Source organism: Schistocerca serialis, chromosome 2 (assembly GCF_023864345.2).
Source record: "Schistocerca serialis cubense isolate TAMUIC-IGC-003099 chromosome 2, iqSchSeri2.2, whole genome shotgun sequence".
Lineage (NCBI taxonomy): Eukaryota > Metazoa > Arthropoda > Insecta > Orthoptera > Acrididae > Schistocerca > Schistocerca serialis.
The window spans coordinates 360385755-360409060 of NC_064639.1; the positions used below are offsets into that span (position 1 = coordinate 360385755).

General features: G+C 41.3%; 1 protein-coding gene across 2 annotated transcripts in view; it reads left to right on the forward strand.

The window, feature by feature from the left end:
• Positions 1 to 23306, forward strand: part of LOC126457181 (interleukin-1 receptor-associated kinase 4-like) — a 127055-nt gene that overhangs the window by 96269 nt on the left and 7480 nt on the right. For both annotated transcript variants that reach the window (XM_050093267.1, XM_050093268.1), the window contains exons 7-8: positions 1741 to 1896; positions 8089 to 8244. In XM_050093267.1, the coding sequence (XP_049949224.1) occupies positions 1741 to 1896; positions 8089 to 8244 (312 nt within the window). The remainder of the gene's footprint in view (positions 1 to 1740; positions 1897 to 8088; positions 8245 to 23306) is intronic.

A 23306-nucleotide genomic window follows, 5' to 3' on the forward strand; every position in this document is an offset into this window, starting at 1 on the left:
ACACAGCATGTCATTCTCAATGGAGACAAGTCTTCCAAAGTAAGAGTGATTTCAGGTGTGCCGCAGGGGAGTGTCATGGGACCATTGCTGTTCACAATATACATAAATGACCTGGTGGATGACATCGGAAGTTCACTGAGGCTTTTTGCAGATGATGCTGTGGTGTATCGAGAGGTTGTAACAATGGAAAATTGTACTGAAATGCAGGAGGATCTGCAGCGAATTGACGCATGGTGCAGGGAATGGCAATTGAATCTCAATGTAGACAAGTGTAATGTGCTGCGAATATATAGAAAGATAGATCCCCTATCATTTAGCTACAAAATAGCAGGTCAGCAACTGGAAGCAGTTAATTCCATAAATTATCTGGGAGTACGCATTAGGAGTTATTTAAAATGGAATGATCATATAAAGTTGATCGTCGGTAAAGCAGATGCCAGACTGAGATTCATTGGAAGAATCCTAAGGAAATGCAATCCGAAAACAAAGGAAGTAGGTTACAGTACGCTTGTTCACCCACTGCTTGAATACTGCTCAGCGGTGTGGGATCTGTACCAGATAGCGTTGATAGAAGAGATAGAGAAGATCCAACAGAGAGCAGCGCGCTTCGTTACAGGATCATTTAGTAATCGCGAAAGCGTTACGGAGATGATAGATAAACTCCAGTGGAAGACTCTGCAGGAGAGACGCTCAGTAGCTCGGTACGGGCTTTTGTTAAAGTTTCGAGAACATACCTTTACCGAAGAGTCAAGCAGTATATTGCTCCCTCCTACGTATATCTCGCGAAGAGACCATGAGGATAAAATCAGAGAGATTAGAGCCCACACAGAAGCATACAGACAATCCTTCTTTCCACGTACAATATGAGACTGGAATAGAAGGGAGAACCGATAGAGGTACTCAGGTTACCCTCCGCCACACACCGTCAGGTGGCTTGCGGAGTATGGATGTAGATGTAGATGTAGATGTACCTCCACTCCTGTCCCCATGACCACCACTTAATTCTATCAGTCTACACTCACACTTCCTTCTCTGCTTTGTCTCCCATTCTCTGTCCTGCTTGCCTCTCCCAATCCATTCCCTCACTGTACACTATGCAACACACAACTTCTCTTGCTGAGGGTATGCCTTTGATAGGACTGGAGTAGGATCTGGTATGTAAGTGCAAAGAACATGTTTTGCATCAAGGTCCACCGCAGGGGTATGGTCAGTGTGGTAAGGAATGAGGAGTAAGCATGGATGGAACAGGATGTGTAGGCAGTGGAATACCACTTCTGGAGAGGTCTGAAGGATTCAAAATATGATGTTCCTCATGGGCATTGTGACAGATATTTTAGGCTCTGGGAAAGGATGTAGTTAAGTTGTTCCAGTCCATGATGAAACAGGGTACTGAAGAGGATGCTCCTTTGCAACTGGTTCACAGGTACGGTTGGAAGGACATCAGACCAAAAGATTATCAGTATTTTCTGATTTGTTTATATGCCTACAGACAATCCAATGCTTCTACTATATGGTGGAATGTTACCTTTACTCTTTCCATTTTTTGTGTTACATCCAGGTCTTTCTATTATCGCAACTGTAAATGTATTGTGTTACTGTAGCATTACTTTAAATAACAGATTTTATTTTGTTTTCAGCGGGAGATTTGCTTGTATAATTTGATTTATATTATTTAAATCAGAGCTTTTGGCCAGTTTGGATTCGTGTTGTATAAATTTTCTACTATCACATTGATTTTAGGGCTCAACTCCTGTACTGAACTGGCAAACAAGATTGGACATTGCTCTTGGTACATCAAGAGGAATCTTGTATCTGCATACTGCATTTGAGAAGCCTCTGGTTCACAGGGATATAAAAAGTGCAAATATTTTGCTGAACGACAGTTTGCAAGCTAAAGTAAGTGAATGGAAATTCCCTAGTAGTTGTTGAGTTGCATTCCCAGACCACTTAAACTACAGATCTTTAGACATTTTTAAGTATTTAGGTTCCCTGCTGTGACTCATTAGGAAAATTATAATGCAACTGGAAAGATTTAAAAAAATCTACTCACCAAGCGGCAGCAGGAGAACACACATATAGAGGTGTTAAAATTAGCAACCTTTCAGAGCCAGTGGTTCCTTTTTCTGATGGGAGTGAAGGAGGAAGAAGATGGGTGAAGGAAAAGGATTGGTGAGGTCTGCCAGTCCTTTTCCTTCATTCCTCTTCCTTCCTCTTCTACCCTTCTGCTAGAAGAAGCCATGAAAGCTTGCAAATTTTAATAACTTTTTATGTGTGTTCTTCTGCTGCAGCTTGGTGAATAGATTTTTTATCCATCCAGTTACATTATATTTTTAAAAAATTGAGTATTTTCGTCGACATCATTAGAGAAATTGGAATGATTTAATAGTTTTAAATGAACTGGATAAAGTTGGTAGTTGCTGACAGTCTGCTAGCTACAAATAAGAAATGCACACTGTAGCCCTCTCCGTTTTCTTCCACATCTTCATCCAGTGCAAGCTTTTACTCCACACATTGTCCTCAGTGAGAGGCTAAGTTCAAATACGATGCACAGCTGAAAAGAAATTTCTGTGGTTCAATGTAAATTTCATTAATATCTAAGAGTTGGGGAGCAGGTGGGAGGATGACTGATGGCTGGTAGGTAGAGGCGGCAAGCTCATGGGATAAGAATCTAGCCCAGTCAAGCTGCAGTGTCAGCACAATATAGTCAGTTGAGGCAATGCAGCCTCACAGCTTTATTTCTGAAAGTACCTCATCTCCTACTTTCCAGACATTACAGAAGTTCTCCTGCATACTTTACAGAACTAGCACTCCTGGAAGAAAGGTTATTGCAGATACAGCTTAGCTGCAGCTTGGGGGTATGATTCCCAAATGAGTTTTCACTAGTAGCACATTGTGTGCTGATTTGAAACTTCCTGGCAGATTACAGCTGCGTGCTGCAGCAGGACTTGAACCTGAAACTTTTTCCTTTTGGGAGCAAGTGCTATTGACGCACAACTCATGGCCTGCCCTCACAGCTTTACTTCTGCAAATATCTCATCTCCTACTTTCTAGAAACACCTCAAGGCTGTGGCTAAGCCATGTCTGTGCAATATGCTTTCTTCCAATAATGCTAGTCCAGCAAGGTATGCAGGAGAATTACTGTGAAGTCTGGGAGGTATAAGATGAGGTACTGGTGGAAGTAGTGCTGTGAGGGCTGGTCATGATTCTTGCCTGGTTAGGTCAGTTAGTAGGGAACATGCCCATGTGAAAGGCAAAGATTCCAGGTTTGAATCTTGCCCTGGCACACAGTTATAATCTGCTAGTAAGTTTCAGATCAGCACACAATCTGATACAAATTGAAAACTGATCATGGAGTTACCAGTCTTTTCTACACTGAAGAGCCAAAGAGCCTGGTACACCTGCCTAATATTCTGTAGGGTCTCGCAGCAAGCATGCAGAAGCACTCCAACAGGACTTGGCATGGACTCAATTAATGTCTGAAGTAGTGCTGGAGGGAATTAACACCATAAATTCTGCAAGGCTGTCCACAAATCTGTAAGAGTACGAGGGGATGGAGATCTATTCTGGACAGCATGTTGCAAGGCATCCCAGATATGCTCAATAATTTTCAAGTTTGGGGTTTTGGTGGTCAGCGGACATGTTTAAACTCAGAAGAGTGTTCCTGGAGCCACTCTGTAACAATTCTGGATGTTTGAGGTGTTGCATTGTCCTGCTGGAATTGCCCAAGTCCATCGGAATGCACAGCAGATATGAATGGATGCAGGTGATCAAATAGGATGCTTACGTACGTGTCACCTGTCAGAGTCATATCTACACGAATCAGGGGTCCCTTATAACTCCAACTGCACATGCCCCACACTATTACAGAGCCTCCACCAGCTTGAATAGTCCCCTGCTGGCAAGCAGCATCCATGGATTCATGAGGTTGTCTCCATACCCATACAGGTCCGTCCACTCAATACAATTTGAAATGAGACTTGTCCGACCAAGCAACATGTTTCCAGTCATCAACAGTCCAATGTCAGTGTTGACGGGCCCAGGTGAGGCATAAAGCTTTGTGCCGTGCGTCATTGAGGGCACACAACTGGGCCTTTAGCTACAAAAGCCCATATCAATGATGTTTCGTTGAATGGTTCACACTCTGGCACTTGTTGATGGCCCAGCATTGAAATCTGCAGCAATTTGCAGAAGGGTTGCACTTCTGTCACGCTGAACAATTCTCTTCAGTTATTGTTGGTCCCGTTCTTGGAGCATATTTTTCCAGCTGCAGTGATGTCAGAGATTTTATGTTTTACTGGATTCCTGATATTCACATTACACTCGTGAAATGGTCGAACGGGAAAATCCCCACTTCATCGCTACCTTGGAAATGCTGTGTCCCATCGCTCTTGCACCAACTATAACACCACATTCAAACTCACTTAAATCTTGATAACCTGCCATTGTAGCAGCAGTAACCAATCCAACAACTGTACCAGATACTTTTTGTCTTACATAGATGTTGCCGACCGCAGCGCCTTATTCTGCCTGTTTACATATCTCTGTATTTGATTACAAATTCCTATACCAGCTTCTTTGGCACTTCAGTATATGTGCCTGTTGATGGCTGATGTGCTGTCATCTCTACTCCGTAAATTATTTACAGTCCACCAAGCATTTGCCATTACCATATAAATGACAGTAATGTATCTCCTGATTCCTAGTTAAATTTAGTACCTCCTGCATTGGTAATATTTTCATTGTTCCAAGGTAATAATTCTCATTCCACAGTGGTCTTTTTAAGGCTACTTAGTTTAATTTCAACATTTTTACAGTTTCCTAAGAGACACAGTGTTTCTAGGTTATTGATCATTGTTGATGGCTCATTCTTCTGTCTAATACTTGGTCTCCTACTGCAGCAGACATCATCAGTGTCTGTGGAGGCATTTAATTAGATTGTCTGGCAATTACTGTTTCTCAAATCTTTAGAACTTCAGATAGTTGAGGCGCCAACCTATTTATTTGTAATCACAATAATCATTGTCTCATGTCATCATCGAAACACTGTCAAAGATTCCTGAGCTGTGGCAAAGTTTTGTACTGTTTACACTGGAAAGTGAAATTTTTGCTTTTAGAACTAGTACAAGTAAGAGAATCTAGACAGCTGTCTCCAAGCCCCTGACAATGGCTTCCACAGCAAGAAATGAACATTTAGTCGACAATTAAAAGCCATTATGGAAATACCACTGCCTGTTAAAGCCTGCATTGTATAATTGTATGACAAATTAAACCTCAAGGTTTGCTGTTTATGTGCAGCAGGTTAATAGCTTGAGCCATTTGAGAATGGTTTCATAGTTTTATTGAACTTCCATCTTTCAAAGCTCTGTAGTGGCTCTCAGGTATACCTCATTAGCTACTGAGGTCTGTTACTACATACCACTTAGTCATGACAGGAAGACACTTCTTGCAGTATTTCATCCAGTACGGGGTAGAACATTTTAAATATATGTGGCGGCTGGAATAATAGACGAACCCCCCCTCCAACCTCCAGTAGGTTATAAATAAAAGACAATAGACAATTTCATAGAAAACAATTATTTTATTACCAAAAGTTTTGCACACTTATGGTTACTTTTCAACATGAAAAGATTAAGACATTTATCATACCTGTGGACCAGCTTTACAATACCGTCTTCAAAAAATGTTGCTGCCAATGATTTAAAATGAGCATTGACGTTGTGAAGGTCATCATTGGATTGAAAGTGCTGCCCTTATAGCCACGTCTTCAGTTCAGAGAAAAGGTGAAAGTCACTGTGTGGCAGGTCAGGACTGTACCATTCTGTAAACTCGTTCAACAAGTTCAGTTGTAACGAATGACTTGCGTCCTTGGGCCCCTTCATCATGCATGGCATTTTGTCCATCTTAAAACTTTCGGCACCATTCACGTGCAACACCATCAGTCATAAAGTTATCACTGTACACTCGGCTCATTCTCTGATGAATTTCTGCTGCACTATTCTCTTCTGCTTACAGAAACCTAATTACACTTGGTAATTCACACTTGGCGGAGGCAACAGTGACGGCAGCCATGTTTACGTGGCTGTAGTGCAACACAGACTGATGCCTTGAGGTCAGCAATGGCGGAATGGGCAGTGTGAGAGTTGCACGGTAGCCTACAGCGCACGTCCACTTTCTGCTGCTCGTGTATCTTCTATACTAAACGATCGGAGGTTGGAAAAAAGAATGACCCATGTATGTTTCCATACTGTGCATGCCTGGTTTGCATTGTCCTTCTTTTATCCATTGCAGTGACATGGAGCATGAACAATACTCCTTCCTCATGAAATGAATGTGCTCTCGTGGGAATTGGTTATGATCATATGTGTCTGTAATGGAATTTGTCCTGACTGGTGTTGTGTGCACTGTCCTTGGAGATCTTTAAAAGACACCAGTTGAATGTCATAATCATCCTGAAAAAGATATGACAGGCATTGTCATCTGCCATGGATGTCCTTGGCTGCCCACATAGCTGTTCATTATACACTTTTGCCCTGCTGTTATTGAACTGTGTGTTCCAAAGCCACACAAATCAACATGAATATATCAAAACTCTACTCACTATATTTATGCCAGTCCAGCTATCTTACAACTGATAGTGAATCAGTCTTGATACACAATATGTGCCCTCTACTAGCTGTGTCATAAATCAGTCATGTTCTGCTGTGGTCCCAGTACAAAATTCCAAAAACTGAAAGAATCTAATAACTGTGTTAGCTGTCATTCCCTTTCTGCTAGATGTGAGTAGAAATTTTACTAGAGTGTGGATGAAAAAAGTTAGAACATGAGATGTAGTGAAAGTGCAAATGAAGAAGTGGGAAGTGAGTGGGAACAACAAGAGGTAATCTGTGAATAAAGGGCTGAGTAAGCATGTGGGAATTATAATAAAGATGTTACAAAAGAATGAGAGTTCGAAGAATTGTATTAGTCAGGAAATGTGAACATGTAAGTACATTCCAGCCTTCAGTGGGTTTCTTTTCATGCCCCCCTCCCCTCTCACCCCTTTTTTGAAGTACTTTACATTGTCTTTAGATTGCTCATCCCCCCCCCCCCCCTCAAGTTTTAGCTACATGCATTTACCCCAGGTTTTTTGTCCATCTCAATTACCGTTCATTTGTAAGCTCTTTTTTTGTATAAATTTTTTGTCTTGTCAGCTTATCCACATTTCAGATGTCCTGCTCTGAATAATGATGCAGTCTCTTAGCATCCTATTTAGGGTTGCACATGTTCAGCATGTTATTTTCATATATTAATCATAGTGCTGTTGTTTCTGTATTCATCTCCTTTTAAAGTTGGCCACACAAGACCTAAAGTACACCTGTTCCAACCTTTTACACTCTCACAAATCTCAAGGGGTGCTCTGAATTGAACCTGCATGCTCCAAATCTAGTCTATTTCACAATGGATATGTTCAGATAGAAGATGTGCGTTTGCATTTTTGAGCAAATCGTATGGGTTTAATTCTTTCCCTTCCAAAGGAATTGACCTTTTTATGGAGAAATGGGGATTAGCAGTCTATTTTAGTTTTTTTTGTACAAAGCTAAATAGTAATGGAAATAAATAATTTAAGAAATTAACAAAATGCTGTTGATTTCAAAAAATCAGTTCTCTGAACTTGTGCTTCATATAATCACATTTGTTTTTCTTAAACTATTTTTACCATGTGTTACTGGGTTCTCTGTTGTATACTTGCACTGATGAATTTCTGCAGCATGTTTAGTATCAATTCCATATCAGAATTTGGATGTAAAATAAGGAAAAGGCAACCACTCACCTATAGCAGACTGAAGGGTGTGGTGCATAAAACATAAAAGGACAAAGAGTTAAAAAATTTGTGTGAATACTGTTTTCTTATGTGTGTCTGAGTGACACGAATAAGTTCACTATAGGTGATTGATTGCGTTTCCGTTATTTTACATTTTAATCCATGAAGGAATTTCAATTATTGTTATCAGAACTCAAATGTGCTTTGTTGTGTTACTTTAATTTCTTCAGCACATCATAGTTGTCATAATACTTAAGAAATTTAAAATATTTTTTGTTTGTTGACAGTTAGGTGATTTTGGACTTGTCCATCTGGGTGCAGGTTCACAACAGACTCAGAGTGCTCTTCTGACAAGTACAGTATTTGGCACATCAGCATATATGGCACCGGAAGCTTTTAGAGGAGATGTGTCAGTCAAATTAGATGCCTTCAGTTTTGGTGTGGTAAGTTCCTCATTTGATTTCTCATTTTACAGTGAAATAGGCTTTGTTGTTATTGTATAATGCAGGAATATAGTAATACATATGGGTAGGCAGTAATAAAATAATATCCGTTAACTGTAGTGCACATATTAAGTTACAGGAAGATCTCTAATAGCTAGTGACCATAAGTTATACTGTGATGTAGTATAGTACAAACACTGTGCAATAATAATTGGAATATAAAGGACATAATTGTACAAAAGACAGAAGCATAATGATGCAGTAGACTATAGGAAAATTTGTTATGCTAATATCCTCCTCAGGCACCTCAAAAAATTCTTTAATATTTTAAAATGTGTGATCTGATAGCCACATGCACCATTTAATTTTAAAAATTTTTAGGTCCACAGATCAAACATAGATTGGTAAGTTGTTGAAAATTTGGAGTGGGTTCACTTTGTGAGAATTTCCAGTTATTGCTAACTTGTGCCTTGGTATCTGAATTAGCCTGATGCTGTGTTCATGAGTTTCTCATCTAGCAGCAGATTCTGAAATATTATTTTTAACGTACAGCACAGACACTTGTACATGTAAATGTATAATTGTGGGTATTCTGAGCCTGGAAAAAGGATGACGACAGTGCTCCATGTGTCCTGTTTTACACGTTATACGTAGGACTTTCCTCTGTATTTTTAAAAACAGCCTCAATGTGATGGGAGTGTCACCATACAATGAGACCATATGACATATGTGACTGGAGTAGTCCAAAATATGTCACCCTAAGAAATCCAAGCTCCTTAGCTTCAAAGTCAGGTATGACACCCGAGATTTTTTCACATATATGATTGGTATGTTCCTCCCAGTGGAGTTTGGAGACAATGTAAAACTTAAAAATTTTACTGACTTATTTTCTGTTTCATTGGACATTCCCATTAGAAGTTGTTGGATTTTATCAAGATTACACAGGAGTTAATTAGCCCCAAACCAGTCCAAAGCTGCATCAAGATTTTCTTTTGTTATCCTATTCAGATCTGAGATTCTCCAATGTGTGGTAAGTAGTGTTATATTAGCTGCATAACATACGACAGAATGAGCTATGTTATTAGGCAAAACATTGTTTGCTGCAATGAAGAAGAAGGGTCTGAGAATAGACTTCGTGGAACACCTGTGCTGATTTCCTTTAAGGAGGAATTTACGTTTCTGACTGGGACGAACTGTTTTCTGTTGATTAAATAAGAATACATCATAGTTAATGTGCTCCCACACACTCTATAAAACTCCATCTTCCTTATTAATATGTCAGCAGGAATGCAATCAAATGCTTTGCTTTGGCCACCTAACAGCAGTGATATCAAGAGAAAGAAAATGACCTTCGAAATGAAATGTGAAATCATTGAAAAACACAAATGTGGTGTGAGCTCCAGACAATTGGTCTGCCTCAACTATTTGCACTATCCTCAAGAACAAGGAGGAGATTAAGGAAATAGATGCTTCAAAGGGAGTGACAAGAGTATTTAAACAACGGTTTCATTTGTGGACGATGTCGTAAGGTTGCTCCTTATATGGATAAATGAAAAGCAATTGCAGGGCAATACTATTAATGAGAACATTATTTACAGGAATGTGAGAATGATTTTTGCCAACCTCATTAAGAAGACACGATGTTCATCAGTGGTTGAAGAAGTGTTTAAGGGATGTGCGTGGATCAAGAAGTTTAAGAGAATTAGCGGCATCCACAGCATTGTGAGGCACAGCGAAGCAGCCAGCTCCAACACAAAGGTAGCAGAGGACTAAGCGGCAACTTCAAGATGCCTGTAGATTCTGAAGACTACTTGCCACAACAGTTTTTTAAGTGTGACAAGATGGGTCTTTTCTGGAAAAAGATGCTGAAGCATACCTTTATAACAGCAGAGGAGAATGCATTGCCTGGTCACAAGTGAACGAAAGACCATCTCACACTACTATTCTGTACCAATATAGGCAGTGATTTGAAAATTAAACCACTGCTGGGTTACCATACAGAAACTCCACGAGCCTTCAAGAAATGTAAATTCCAGAACAGCAGGTTAAATGTTTTGTGGAGGTCCAACAACAGGTCTTGGGTGACTTGTGATCTTTTTTGTGATTGGATCAATGAGTGTTTGGTACTTCAGTGAAAAAATATTTGCTTGAGATGAATCTGCCCCTCCTTGTTTTGCTTGTTATGGACAGTGCTCCTGACCATTCTCCAGGCCAACAAGACCACCTCCTTGAACACTTTCAGTTTATCATGATCCAATTTCTGCCTCCTAACACCACTCCGTTACTCCAGCGTATGGCCTAGCAGATCATTTCTAACTTTAAAAAGCTCTACACTAAAGCACTCTTCAAGCATTGCTTTGAGTTGACTGAAGCTACCAATCTCACTCTCAGAGAGTTCGGGAAATGACTTCAACATCATAGCATGCATCAAGATGATCGAAAAGGTGTGAGAAGGGATTACCAAGAGAACCCTAACGTTTCCTTGTAAGGAGCTTTGGCCAGTATGTGTTGTCAAAGGTGACTCAGAGGTGCTTCAATTGGTACCTATGGAGCCTGTAGTCAATGAGATTGTGTCTTTGGCAAGAGCTTGGGACTAGAAGTGGATAACAATGATACTGATGAGCTTGTGGAAGATCACAACCAGGAAATGACCACTGAAGAACTTACAGAGCTACAGTGTGTATCACAGCAGGAAGTTGTGGAGAGAAGTTCTTCAGAGGAGGCGGAGGAGGAGGAGGAAGAGGAGGAGAAGGAGGTGGTAACAGCAAAGCAGCAATCTTCTGCCACAATAAGAGAAATGCTGAAAGTATGGGAATTAGTTGCATCGTACATTGAAAATCATCACCCAAATAAAGTAGTGACTACGCACGCTACAATTTATTTGATGATAATTCTGTGTCGCATTTTCACCATGTGTTGAAACGTCGGCAGAAAGAAATGACTACAGAAAGCTTCCTAGTAAAAAATAATTAGTTATATATCACGAATAATAAAGTACATCTAAAAACAAAGATGATGTGACTTACCAAATGAAAGTGCTGGCAGGTCGACAGACACACAAACAAACACAAACATACACACAAAATTCAAGCTTTCGCAACAAACTTGCCTCATCAGGAAAGAGGGAAGGAGAGGGAAAGACGAAAGGATGTGGGTTTTAAGGGAGAGGGTAAGGAGTCATTCCAATCCCGGGAGCGGAAAGACTTACCTTACCCAGAACCTCCCACAGAAGAACCACAAAAGTGCCCCACTTGTGACAGGATACTTCCCGGGACTGGATCAGATTCTGAATGTGGTTCTCCAGCAGGGATATGACTTCCTCAAATCCTGCCCTGAAATGAGATCCATCCTTCATGAAATCCTCCCCACTCCACCAAGAGTGTCTTTCCGCCATCCACCTAACCTTCGTAACCTCTTAGTTCATCCCTATGAAATCCCCAAACCACCTTCCCTACCCTCTGGCTCCTACCCTTGTAACCGCCCCCGGTGTAAAACCTGTCCCATGCACCCTCCCACCACCACCTACTCCAGTCCTGTAACCCGGAAAGTGTACACAATCAAAGGCAGAGCCACGTGTGAAAGCACCCACGTGATCTACCAACTGACCTGCCTACACTGTGACGCATTCTATGAGGGAATGACCAGCAACAAACTGTCCATTCGCATGAATGGACACAGGCAGACAGTGTTTGTTGGTAATGAGGATCACCCTGTGGCTAAACATGCCTTGGTGCACGGCCAGCACATCTTGGCACAGTGTTACACCGTCCGGGTTATCTGGATACTTCCCACTAACACCAACCTACCCGAACTCCGGAGATGTGAACTTGCTCTTCAATATATCCTCTCTTCCCGTTATCCACCAGGCCTCAATCTCCGCTAATTTCAAGTTGCCGCCACTCATACCTCACCTGTCATTCAGCAACATCTTTGCCTCTGCGCTTCTGCCTCGACTGACATATCTGCCCAAACTCTTTGTCTTTAAATATGTCTGCTTGTGTCTGTATATGTGTGGATGGATATGTGTGTGTGTGCGCGAGTGTATACCCGTCCTTTTACCCTAAGGTAAGTCTTTCCACTCCCGGGATTGGAATGACTCCTTACCCTCTCCCTTAAAACCCACTTCCTTTCGTCTTTCCCTCTCCTTCCCTCTTTCCTGATGAGGCAACAGTTTGTTGCGAAAGCTTGAATTTTGTGTGTATGTTTGTGTTTGTTTGTGTGTCTGTTGACCTGCCAGCACTTTCATTTGGTAAGTCACATCATCTTTGTTTTTAGATATATTTTTCCTACGTGGAATGTTTCCCTCTATTATAACCATATGAATAATAAAGTATGTATTACTGTATGTATGATTTTCTTTGAACAAATGGCATGAACAAGATTATCATATTTTACATTAATTTATGTGGGATAAATTGTTTCGCTTAACGAGTGTCTCTTACTACAAGTAAGATTCTGGAACAAATTACTCTGGCTATGCGAGTTTCCACTATAGCTGCTTGTGTAGCTTTAGGGAAGTTGTTTGTCCCCTTTTTTTAAAAACTGGGATAACTTATGATATCTTGAGCGATTCTGGAAATACTCCAAATTTTACACATTTATTAAAGATAAAAACTAATGGTTTAGAGATTGAGTGTTTTGTCTTTTTAGTGATGTAATTCAAGAACCAGCAGCAGTTTATACATTTAGAATTTGAAAACAAGCTTTTATAATATCATCAGATGTGATATCACTCCACGGAAATACCTGTCACCTGGCAGTGGGGCTCCAATCAGGCCCATTGCGGATGAAATTGTTGCTTTAATATAGTTTCCTATTTCTTTAACTGAGTTTAAGAGGCAATGATTTGATTCCTCAGGCTATAGCATAGCTCCTTATGTGCATTTTGATGTGTCCTCTTGTTTTATTATTTTCCATGCTACCTTGCATTTATTGGGGGTCCTTTCTGTATTTCTATATAGTTTTCCACTGTCAGTTTTTTTTCCATATAGGACCTATAGATGTTCTCTCTCTGTTCTGTCCTTTGGGTTCAGGCAAGCATATGTATCTGGTACAGTATGGGCACGTTTTCTTTGAGTCCCACAAGTTCTTCAGAAAACCACTTCAGCCTTTTATTTTTGAGTGCAATTGGAGACCTAACTTTTTTTTACTGGAGAACAAGAATACCACAAATCTGTATATTCTTCAAAACAGTTATCAAGGGCCATTTCGGCTCACCTTTTCCCCGACTGGCAATTTTATTCAAAGCCCCAGTTTGCCCTACCTAGTCTCTCAATAAACACTCTTATGTACTCTTCCCTCTGCCCTCTTAATATTACCACTTAAGGTTCTTCAATTTTAATTAGGAGTAAAGGCTCATCATCTGCCAACCATTTCTGCTGAAGGTCTGACTGCGAAGTCTTACCAATGGAAATTCACTATATTATTGTCTATGCAGTCATTCTTACATGTAGCACAGTTATTTGTACAGTATAGGTCCAATGATCTTAGCATCTTCAGAAATGTCCTTGTGACTTGCCCCTGTGGTTTGCCATTTCTGTGTTAAAAGTCACCACATATAGTAATTCTTGACTTATTTTTCAATATTTTTTTTCTTTTTTTGTAAACTATGAACTCACATTTTTCAATAAAAAAAGTTTACATCACCTTCTGGAGACCTATGCAGACTAACTGCAAATATGTTTTTATTCTCGAGTTTTACACAACTAAACTCCCCATCCAGTTCTGAGCAATATGTAGATAAATCAATTCTGGTAAATTTTACTCCTTCTTTGGGAAGAAGTCCAGTCCCCCCATTCTTTCTCTGTTTCTTTACATGTTATGTCTGCAACAACATACACTTTGGGGACAAATATACAATGGCGTCCAAACTTAAAAACTGCTGTTTCCCTGCCTGTGCATAATTCATGATATAATCATACAAACCGTTAACCAGAGGACTGCACAATTGTGTTGTGCATGGAAGATGGCATTCTGGTCAGTGGACAACCGTGTCGACGATGACATCAAGGCACCTGTGAGTTGATGTAGTGTTTTCTGGATAGCACTATATCCTTAATTGCTCTGTACACAGTCAGAGACGGTGCTGTGAGGCACAGAGAAGATGCCTACCAGACTCTGTGGTGGACGGTCATAGAAAGAAAGGAAGCAGGACAGTCGCAAACTGATGTGGGCCGATGGCTTAGTGTGATTCGTTCTGTTGTTTCTTGGCTGTGGCGACAGTGTATACAGGCTTAAACTGTACCCCAAAGATCAGAACAGAGCAAATCACATGCGATTTCAGAAGAGAGGACCGTTATTTGGTTGTAAGGGGACAACAGTACTGCCGTAGTACTGCATGGCACCTGGCATGTGTGCTCGCAGCATCCACTGGACATGTAGTATCGAGGCAAACATTGTGCAGGAGGCTTCGGCAGTGGACTTTATTGTAGGAGACCTGCTGCACGGGTAACTCTGACGCGTATTCACAGAAGGGAACATCTAGAGTGGAGTCATTAACCTGGGTGGCCAAACAATGGGACAATGTTGCTTTCACAGATGAGTCTCGATTTAGTCTGGAGAGTGGTTCTCAAGGGATTCGCATCTAGAGGGAATGTGAAACACAGTTTCATGAAACAAACATCACTCAAACCCCTCTTTACGATAACAGATGAATCGGCAAGGTTTAACTGCTGTCAGGTATCATGATGAGCTTTTGGAACTTCATTTGTGGTTGTTGCGAGGTGCTGTGGGCCAAGACTTTGTATTGATTGATGATAATGCTCGCTCATAGAGCAGGTGTGGCCTTCTCACTCTCTTGATTTGAATTCCGTAGAGCATGTCTGGGATGCACTAGGGAGACGGCTTTCATCACATCAGCACCCACCAACAACTCTCCAAGACAGCAAGCAGCTCTGCAGGAAGAATAGGCATTATTGCCTCAACATGAGACTGATGACATAATTCACAGTATACCCCATCATTGTCAGGCCTGTATTGCTGCCAGAGGTGGTCACACCCCATACTGAGCACATTAAGCAGTTGTCAGAATGTGTGTGCAAATCTGTTCAGTTGAGAAAAACGAAGAACATTTTTGTGTACCATTATGCGTGTTGTAGCTGTTTAGGTTCTATATTCTTTACATTGTTTCTACTTTACTATCACCTGTTTATACCGTTTTGTGGCAAAATAAGAGCAATCTTGCAAAATTTACGTTTGTTACTTTAATTTTGGAAACCAGTGTATTAACTTGATCTTGGGTTAACCAGTGTTCAGATACACATATAATATCAGCATCCTGATTGTTACACAAATGTTATAATTCTGAAAGCTGATTTCTAATGCAGCATATATTAATTTGTAGAAAAGTAAGTAGTTTGCTTCTACACTCCTGGAAATGGAAAAAAGAACACATTGACACCGGTGTGTCAGACCCACCATACTTGCTCCGGACACTGCGAGAGGGCTGTACAAGCAATGATCACACGCACGGCACAGCAGACACACCAGGAACCGCGGTGTTGGCCGTCGAATGGCGCTAGCTGCGCAGCATTTGTGCACTGCCGCCGTCAGTGTCAGCCAGTTTGCCGTGGCATACGGAGCTCCATCGCAGTCTTTAACACTGGTAGCATGCCGCGACAGTATGGACGTGAACCGTATGTGCAGTTGACGGACTTTGAGCGAGGGCGTATAGTGGGCATGCGGGAGGCCGGGTGGACGCACCGCCGAATTGCTCAACACGTGGGGCGTGAGGTCTCCACAGTACATCGATGTTGTCGCCAGTGGTCGGCGAAAGGTGCACGTGCCCGTCGACCTGGGACCGGACCGCAGCGACGCACGGATGCACGCCAAGACCGTAGGATCCTACGCAGTGCCGTAGGGGACCGCACCGCCACTTCCCAGCAAATTAGGGACACTGTTGCTCCTGGGGTATCGGCGAGGACCATTCGCAACCGTCTCCATGTAGCTGGGCTACGGTCCCGCACACCGGTAGGCCGTCTTCCGCTCACGCCCCAACATCGTGCAGCCCGCCTTCAGTGGTGTCGCGACAGGCGTGAATGGAGGGACGTATGGAGACGTGTCGTCTTCAGCGATGAGAGTCGCTTCTGCCTTGGTGCCAATGATGGTCGTATGCGTGTTTGGCGCCGTGCAGGTGAGCGCCACAATCAGGACTGCATACGACTGAGGCACACAGGGCCAACACCCGGCATCATGGTGTGGGGAGCGATCTCCTACACTGGCCGTACACCACTGGTGATCGTCGAGGGGACACTGAATAGTGCACGGTACATCCAAACCGTCATCGAACCCATCGTTCTACCATTCCTAGACCGGCAAGGGAACTTGCTGTTCCAACAGGACAATGCACGTCCGCATGTATCCCGTGCCACCCAACGTGCTCTAGAAGGTGTAAGCCAACTACCCTGGCCAGCAAGATCTCCGGATCTGTCCCCCATTGAGCATGTTTGGGACTGGATGAAGCGTCGTCTCACGCGGTCTGCACGTCCAGCACGAACGCTGGTCCAACTGAGGCGCCAGGTGGAAATGGCATGGCATGCCGTTCCACAGGACTACATCCAGCATCTCTACGATCGTCTCCATGGGAGAATAGCAGCCTGCATTGCTGCGAAAGGTGGATATACACTGTACTAGTGCCGACATTGTGCATGCTCTGTTGCCTGTGTCTATGTGCTTGTGGTTCTGTCAGTGTGATCATGTGATGTATCTGACCCCAGGAATGTGTCAATAAAGTTTCCCCTTCCTGGGACAATGAATTCACGGTGTTCTTATTTCAATTTCCAGGAGTGTATTTGTATTCCTCTGGGAGCTATTTATCTCTGTATCTCAACTACATCTCTGAACACTATTTTGATGGTCATTTATCTTGTGTGAGTAAAGGGAGATACTTTGTTTTGTCAAGTTAGTCATAGAGGGGTTGGTTGTCAGCACATTTGCTGAAAGAGGCAAAGAACTTAATGCATCTATATTTACAATTTTGGTGGCACTGTCTAGGGCATGACAGTTCATAAAAAGCCTTCACTACAATAACTCACATTGCTGCTTCTGGTAAATGAACAAGTGGTGGCACTATCCTTCCTCTTGGCTGCTGATGTGGTTGTATCAAGTGGTTGCTGCTGCTGGTTCAGTAGCGCATTCTCCATATGGTTCATACCACCCCAGTTCACGGACTGTCTTGGGATCTACTTTTAATTTCTTCACTTATTATCTTTTCTAACATGCACTTTCCTTTACTGTCCAAGTGAAGTCTATGTCTAGTGAAACACACTCTAGCAAATGAGTTGAAATCTATTAATTTAACATTACCCAACATCTTACACATGTTTTTAAGTTTTTCATTTATTCCATGAATTTTGTTGTTTACTGGTGAGGATTCTGGCAGGTCATGTCTGTGGCTGAAGTTTATGATTATGGTATTCGTATTAGTTAGAAGTAATAGAAGTCTCGAGCTCTGTAAACATGTTTTCGGTTCTATTTTTGCACGTGTCATTTGCTCTAGCACAAGTCATTACATTGTCCTGTGTAATATAGTCATTTTTCACAATTTTACTCATTGCTTCTTTGAAATCTGTACCTGGCCTGTCACTGCCAGTGTTTCACTAATGCTTCTAAGTTCTTGAGAGTGTCTTTTCATTTGGTTGCCTCCATGTACATTGATTTTTGTTTCTTTCTTCTTCCCAGTGCATAGTTAATTTTTATTTACACTTTTTGTATGTGTCATTTTTCGTAGAGATATTTGTAGTATCGGTTATGGTATTGTTCATATGTCATGTTTTCATTCTTTTTTCACTTTCTAGTGCAGGAAGAGCAGTTTTATCATTGTTCATTTCTCTGCATTTGTCTTAGAGCTCAAGAACACTTTTAATTTTGTTTTGCACAACATTTAGTGAGACACTATGTGTAGGTTGGCGCCATGTATTACTGTTCACATCCAAATTGCTCAAACGACAATGATCTTCAATAGGCAGTTGCTTCTCTAAATTTGCACATTTTTCACTCGGAGCATTATATATATTTTTTAAGATGTTGACTTCATTTTGCAATCTTTTTATTAACTTGTCTTTGTCCTTCAAAACCTTTTTAGCTTCTCATTTGCATGTTTTTGTAGTGCACCCCTGACAAGAAAACATGAAATCGTTTGTTATAAATTTTATAGACGCCTCTGATCACTTCTCATGGAACCGAAAACTACACACGGCGCACCGAATGTCTTTTACGGCTCATTTTACATACACATTACACTTATTACCAGTAACAATTTTGTTTTTTTCACGATAGTTCTCACTACGTTAATCTGCCCCATCTTGAATTACTCCAATAATGGACAAGAACAAATAAGAAGAGCTATAATGCCAATCAAAAGTAATAAGAATAAGAATTAAAAATCAAGAACGATTTAAAATCCACAGTAGCCACAGATTTTCACAATATTTTCTTAGTAATGAAACAAAACTAGAAATATTTTTAAGTAACCAAGAGAAAGTAGATAGTAGACAGTGGGAAGGCAAGGTGGAATATTTCTCAACAGTTACCTTTCAAATATGATGGTAAGTTGTGTAGAATGGAAGTAATTTTGACTAAAGTAGACAACTGGCTTTTATTCTTGTTTTGTGTGCTGTCAACGACTCAATGCTTAAAGGAAAACAAAAATTCTTTTGGCCATATGCTCAGCCACTTGTGCACCACCTGCTGCATCTCTTTGTCAGAACAAAATTTCTTTCCTCCCATTACCTTTTTGAGTGGTCCAAACATGTGGCAATAACGTAGTGTAAAGTCTAGTAAGTATGGTGGATGTGGTCAAGTATCAGAGTGTAGGTCATAGGTGATTGCGTGTGTTGCGCAGACAGTATGAGGCCAGTCACTGTCATGTTGCAAAGTGACACCTGCAATCAGAAGTCCACAAGCCCATATTGCTTTGATCTCATTGCAGGCTAAAGCTGATTTTTTTTTTTTTTTTTACGTATTGGAGTGTTATTCACTGGCGAACAGTGTTTCCCCTAGTTGTGTAGTGTTCCAAGACGTTGTCTCATTCATCCCAAAAGAGTGTCAGCAAAATCTCTGCAGATGGCTGTGTCTGGAAGTTTTGATGAGGAATGGCGGTATTCCTTATTTGCTCTCTCTGTTTTTGGCTGATGGTAGTGTACCGTACCCAGGTTTCATCTTCTGTAATGATTCTCATAAAGGAACCATCACCTTCTGCTTCAGAGTGCCGCAAAAGTTCTTCACAGACATCAACACGTGGCTTTTTCAGCTTTGAAGTGAGCTGGAGGTGGCACGCTTCTTGCAGACACTTTGTGAAACTTTAAGCATTTCATGAATGATATGATGTTCTGAGCCATGGCTAATGTCCAGATTTGTGGCTATTTTATCTATCTTCACATGGCTGATTTTCCATCACAATGCAGTAGACTGCGGTGTCACAACCCATTGTGCCTGACCCGGGCACTGTGCGTCTGCCACAGAATTCCTGCCATTTCCAAACTTTCTACTCCCTCGCACACTTGCTGCAGTGATAGGCATGCATCACCATACTGAAGCTTCACTTGGTGATGGATTTCAATAGGTTTGTACTTCCAGTGCTCAGAAAATGTATGACAGAACACTGTTCTTCCTTGGTGCATGTTGCAAGTGGGGCAGCCATTTTGAACTGGTAGTGGGGTTGTTAATTAAAGTTTTAAAATTTTCATTTGACTCCCATATTGTACTTCTTTACTACTAATTCTATTCACAACACATATGCAGACAATATATTTGGACACTGTGGCAGTGAATGTACCTGCAACATTATATCATTATATGACACATAGTTCAGAGATATGACACAATAGACATTGAGATGCATGAAAAACCAGCTTTTCTTGAAATAGGGTGCAAATTACCCTGCCTATACTCATCCAGTGTTTGATAAGGAGAGCACTTAACAACTTCCAACAAACTTTAAACCTAATTTCAAACATTGCCTAAAGTTTTCCTCTCTTACAGCCTCAGAAAATAATGAAAGGAAAATGGTTAGTCACTAAATAAATGTTCATTGCTTGTGTAATAGAACTTTGGCATCATGCCAAGGTTTTCCATCTGTAACACTAGATATTTAACATATTAACTTATTTGTAAAGTGATCAGATGTTTGAAACTGTTTTATATATGGGAGTTCGATTCTTTAAAGACTCACAGATATCGTATATTAGAGAAGTACAGCATGTTTGTATGTAGCCACTCAAGAACTATTGAAAATGAATGAGCTGACACCATATAAAACTTAACCACATTTGGATAAATATTCATTGATGATAAAACTATAAAAAGCCAAGAATGTGCTGATCACAGAATTCCAAACAACTGGATTATTTTTAAAAAACTGTATAAACAAAATTATTCTGCATAAGTTGACATTTCAGGTAGGTTATTACACAATATTGTACCAATATAAAACACAAAATTTCATTGATGTCAGCGTCATCTCTGCACTAGGTCAAGAAATGTTCCTTTGTACTGTTAAATATCATAAATTATGGTTGCACATTTCTTAGAACTGAATGAAGTGCATGGAAGATTAGTGTATTGATGGCAACAATAAATTTCTGATGTTGAGGGCTGTAGGATGTAAAGAACGGGAGAAGCAGATGATTGAAACGTTGGCCAATTGATTAAATCAAATCAAAGCTGACAAATAGTTGTTGCAGCAAGGGTGTATCCATTCATACTACTTAATTTCAGACATTCACACTACTTAATTTCAGATCATCAGGAACTAAGAATGGAGAAACAGTCAGGTTTATAGGGATATAAAATAAAGGGAAGACCTTATTGAGGACCATGCTTGCTTTGAGAGCCTACATGCCAATGTATGCAATCTGGAAGATGACAAAGGTGGTTTGGCAAACAAAAGAAAAATAGCAGTATGCACAAGGTGAAAATATTGGGTGAGGAGACTAAAAAGATAAGAAGTAAAAAGATGTCAAAATGAAAAATAAAGCAAAAAATGGGAAGCTAAACAAATAAGTAACATGTTATATAAATTGAAGGTGGAAGGGAGAGAGAGAAAACAAAGGGAAGGAATTATTGATGTCAGCTGCATCAAGGATTTATGCGGAATCTTGCGTACTGAGAAACTGCATTTACCACTACACCATCCAGACACAGTGTTTATCGTAATTGCATGGACTGTCTCTGCACGCCTCCTGGCCAACCCACATTCCCACAGAGTGCCACCTATCATCAGCCCCATCCATGTTCTCCATGCTTCCTACTTTAAGATTCCCACAGGAGAATGAACATAACTGTGCATCCACTGTGAAGATTGTGGATTCATGGCCCCTGAAGGCAAATCAGGTGTCTGTTCTTTTGGACATGTCCGTTTTGTCCAAAAGAACAGACACTACACATTTGTATAAAAGTAAATGACTGGATATTTTAGCACACTCCTAAAGACAAGGGGTGAGGGGAGCAAGATTGATACTGAAACAGATGGAAAAATTATTGTTTATAACAGAAGGATGTGTAATAAAATCAATAGTAACAACAAGTATGGAAAGGGTAGATTGCTTTGCACACAGACATAACAAAAAGATTGTTATGCATTAAGCTTTTGGCCAAAGCCTTCATCAGAAAAGGGAAACATGCATGCATTCATTCAAGCAAGCACACCTCACACAAGTGACTGCTCTCTCTGGCTGCTCAGGCCAGATTGAAACTAAAACATGTAGACTGGAAGCAACAACACATAGTGGAGTGGGAAAGGGGGAGGCATAGAAAGGAATGGGTGGGGGAAGAGGAAACAATGTTGCATGGCAGAGCATGCAGGGACTAGAGGTGGCAGTCAAAGCTACCTGGTGCAGCACTGGGAGACTGTGGGGGAGGGAGGGAAGGGAAAAAAGAGAGCAGACCATTAAATGAGGCGTGTTATATACAGTTGCATGTTGTGCAACAGGGTGGTCCACTTTGCTCTTGGCCACAATTTGGCAGTGGCCATTCATCCTGGTGGATAGCTGCTCAGTAGGCATGGTGCAGTAAAAAAGTTGAGTAATCTTTGCCCAACTTTTTGTACTGTTATGGCTACCAGCCAGCTGTCCACCAGGATGAATGACCACTGCCAAACGGTGACCGAGAGCAAATTGGACCATGCTGTTGCACAGCAAGCAGCTGAACGTAACACGCTTGATTTCAATGGCTGCTTCACACCCTGAGCCATCTGGATCCTCCCCTCCACCACCAGTTTTTCTGAACTGCACAGATAGGAGTTATCCTTACAACACATTCTCTGTTCCTGTAATTATCCCTGCCCTCAACGTACAGTAACATAGTGTCCTCACACCATCCTCCCAACAGTTTCGAGCCCGTCTGTCCTATCATCTCCTCCCCATTCTTACCTCCCACTCTTTTTGTTTGCCACCCTCTGCCAACTCACCCACCCATCTTCCCCCCCCCCCCCCTCGCCCCCCGCCCACCTCTTCTTTTTCGCTCCTCTTTTCCTCACCTCCCTGCCCCACAACCTCCAGCTGCTGCACCTGTTGGAATCCTAGCCCCTGCACACTCTGACAGACAGTTTTCCTCTCTCACCCACCAATTCATGAGTACCCCTTCTGTTCCCCTCCCCCAACTGACTGTTGCTTACAGCCCATGTGATAGATGCATTCTGGCCTGAGCTGCTCGAGTTGGCAGTCATGTGTGTGTTGTGTGTGCTTGCTTGTGTGCATGAAGGCTGTGGCCAAAAGCTTTGTGTAAGTGTCTTTTAATTGTGCCTGTCTGCTGTGTGTCTTTTTTATGGTAAGAAGCAATCTATCTATTCGTACATTGTTGATATTCCTACCTGGAGGCTCCATTGTTTGGTATGATGAATCTTCAGTTATGATGTAGATTCTTATCTAACCAGTCTCATTTAGATTTTATTTGTGTGCGGTTGTCCAATCAGAAGAAAATGGATGTGGCATGACATGGTTTAAAGTGAGGGCAAGATAGGTGAATAAATATGGCTCTCAAATGCAGTGATAAAACATGGAACACTACCATTAGTAGGTGGGTGAGTGTAGAATGTGTGCATGTTTTCTAAAAAAACATCTTATGTA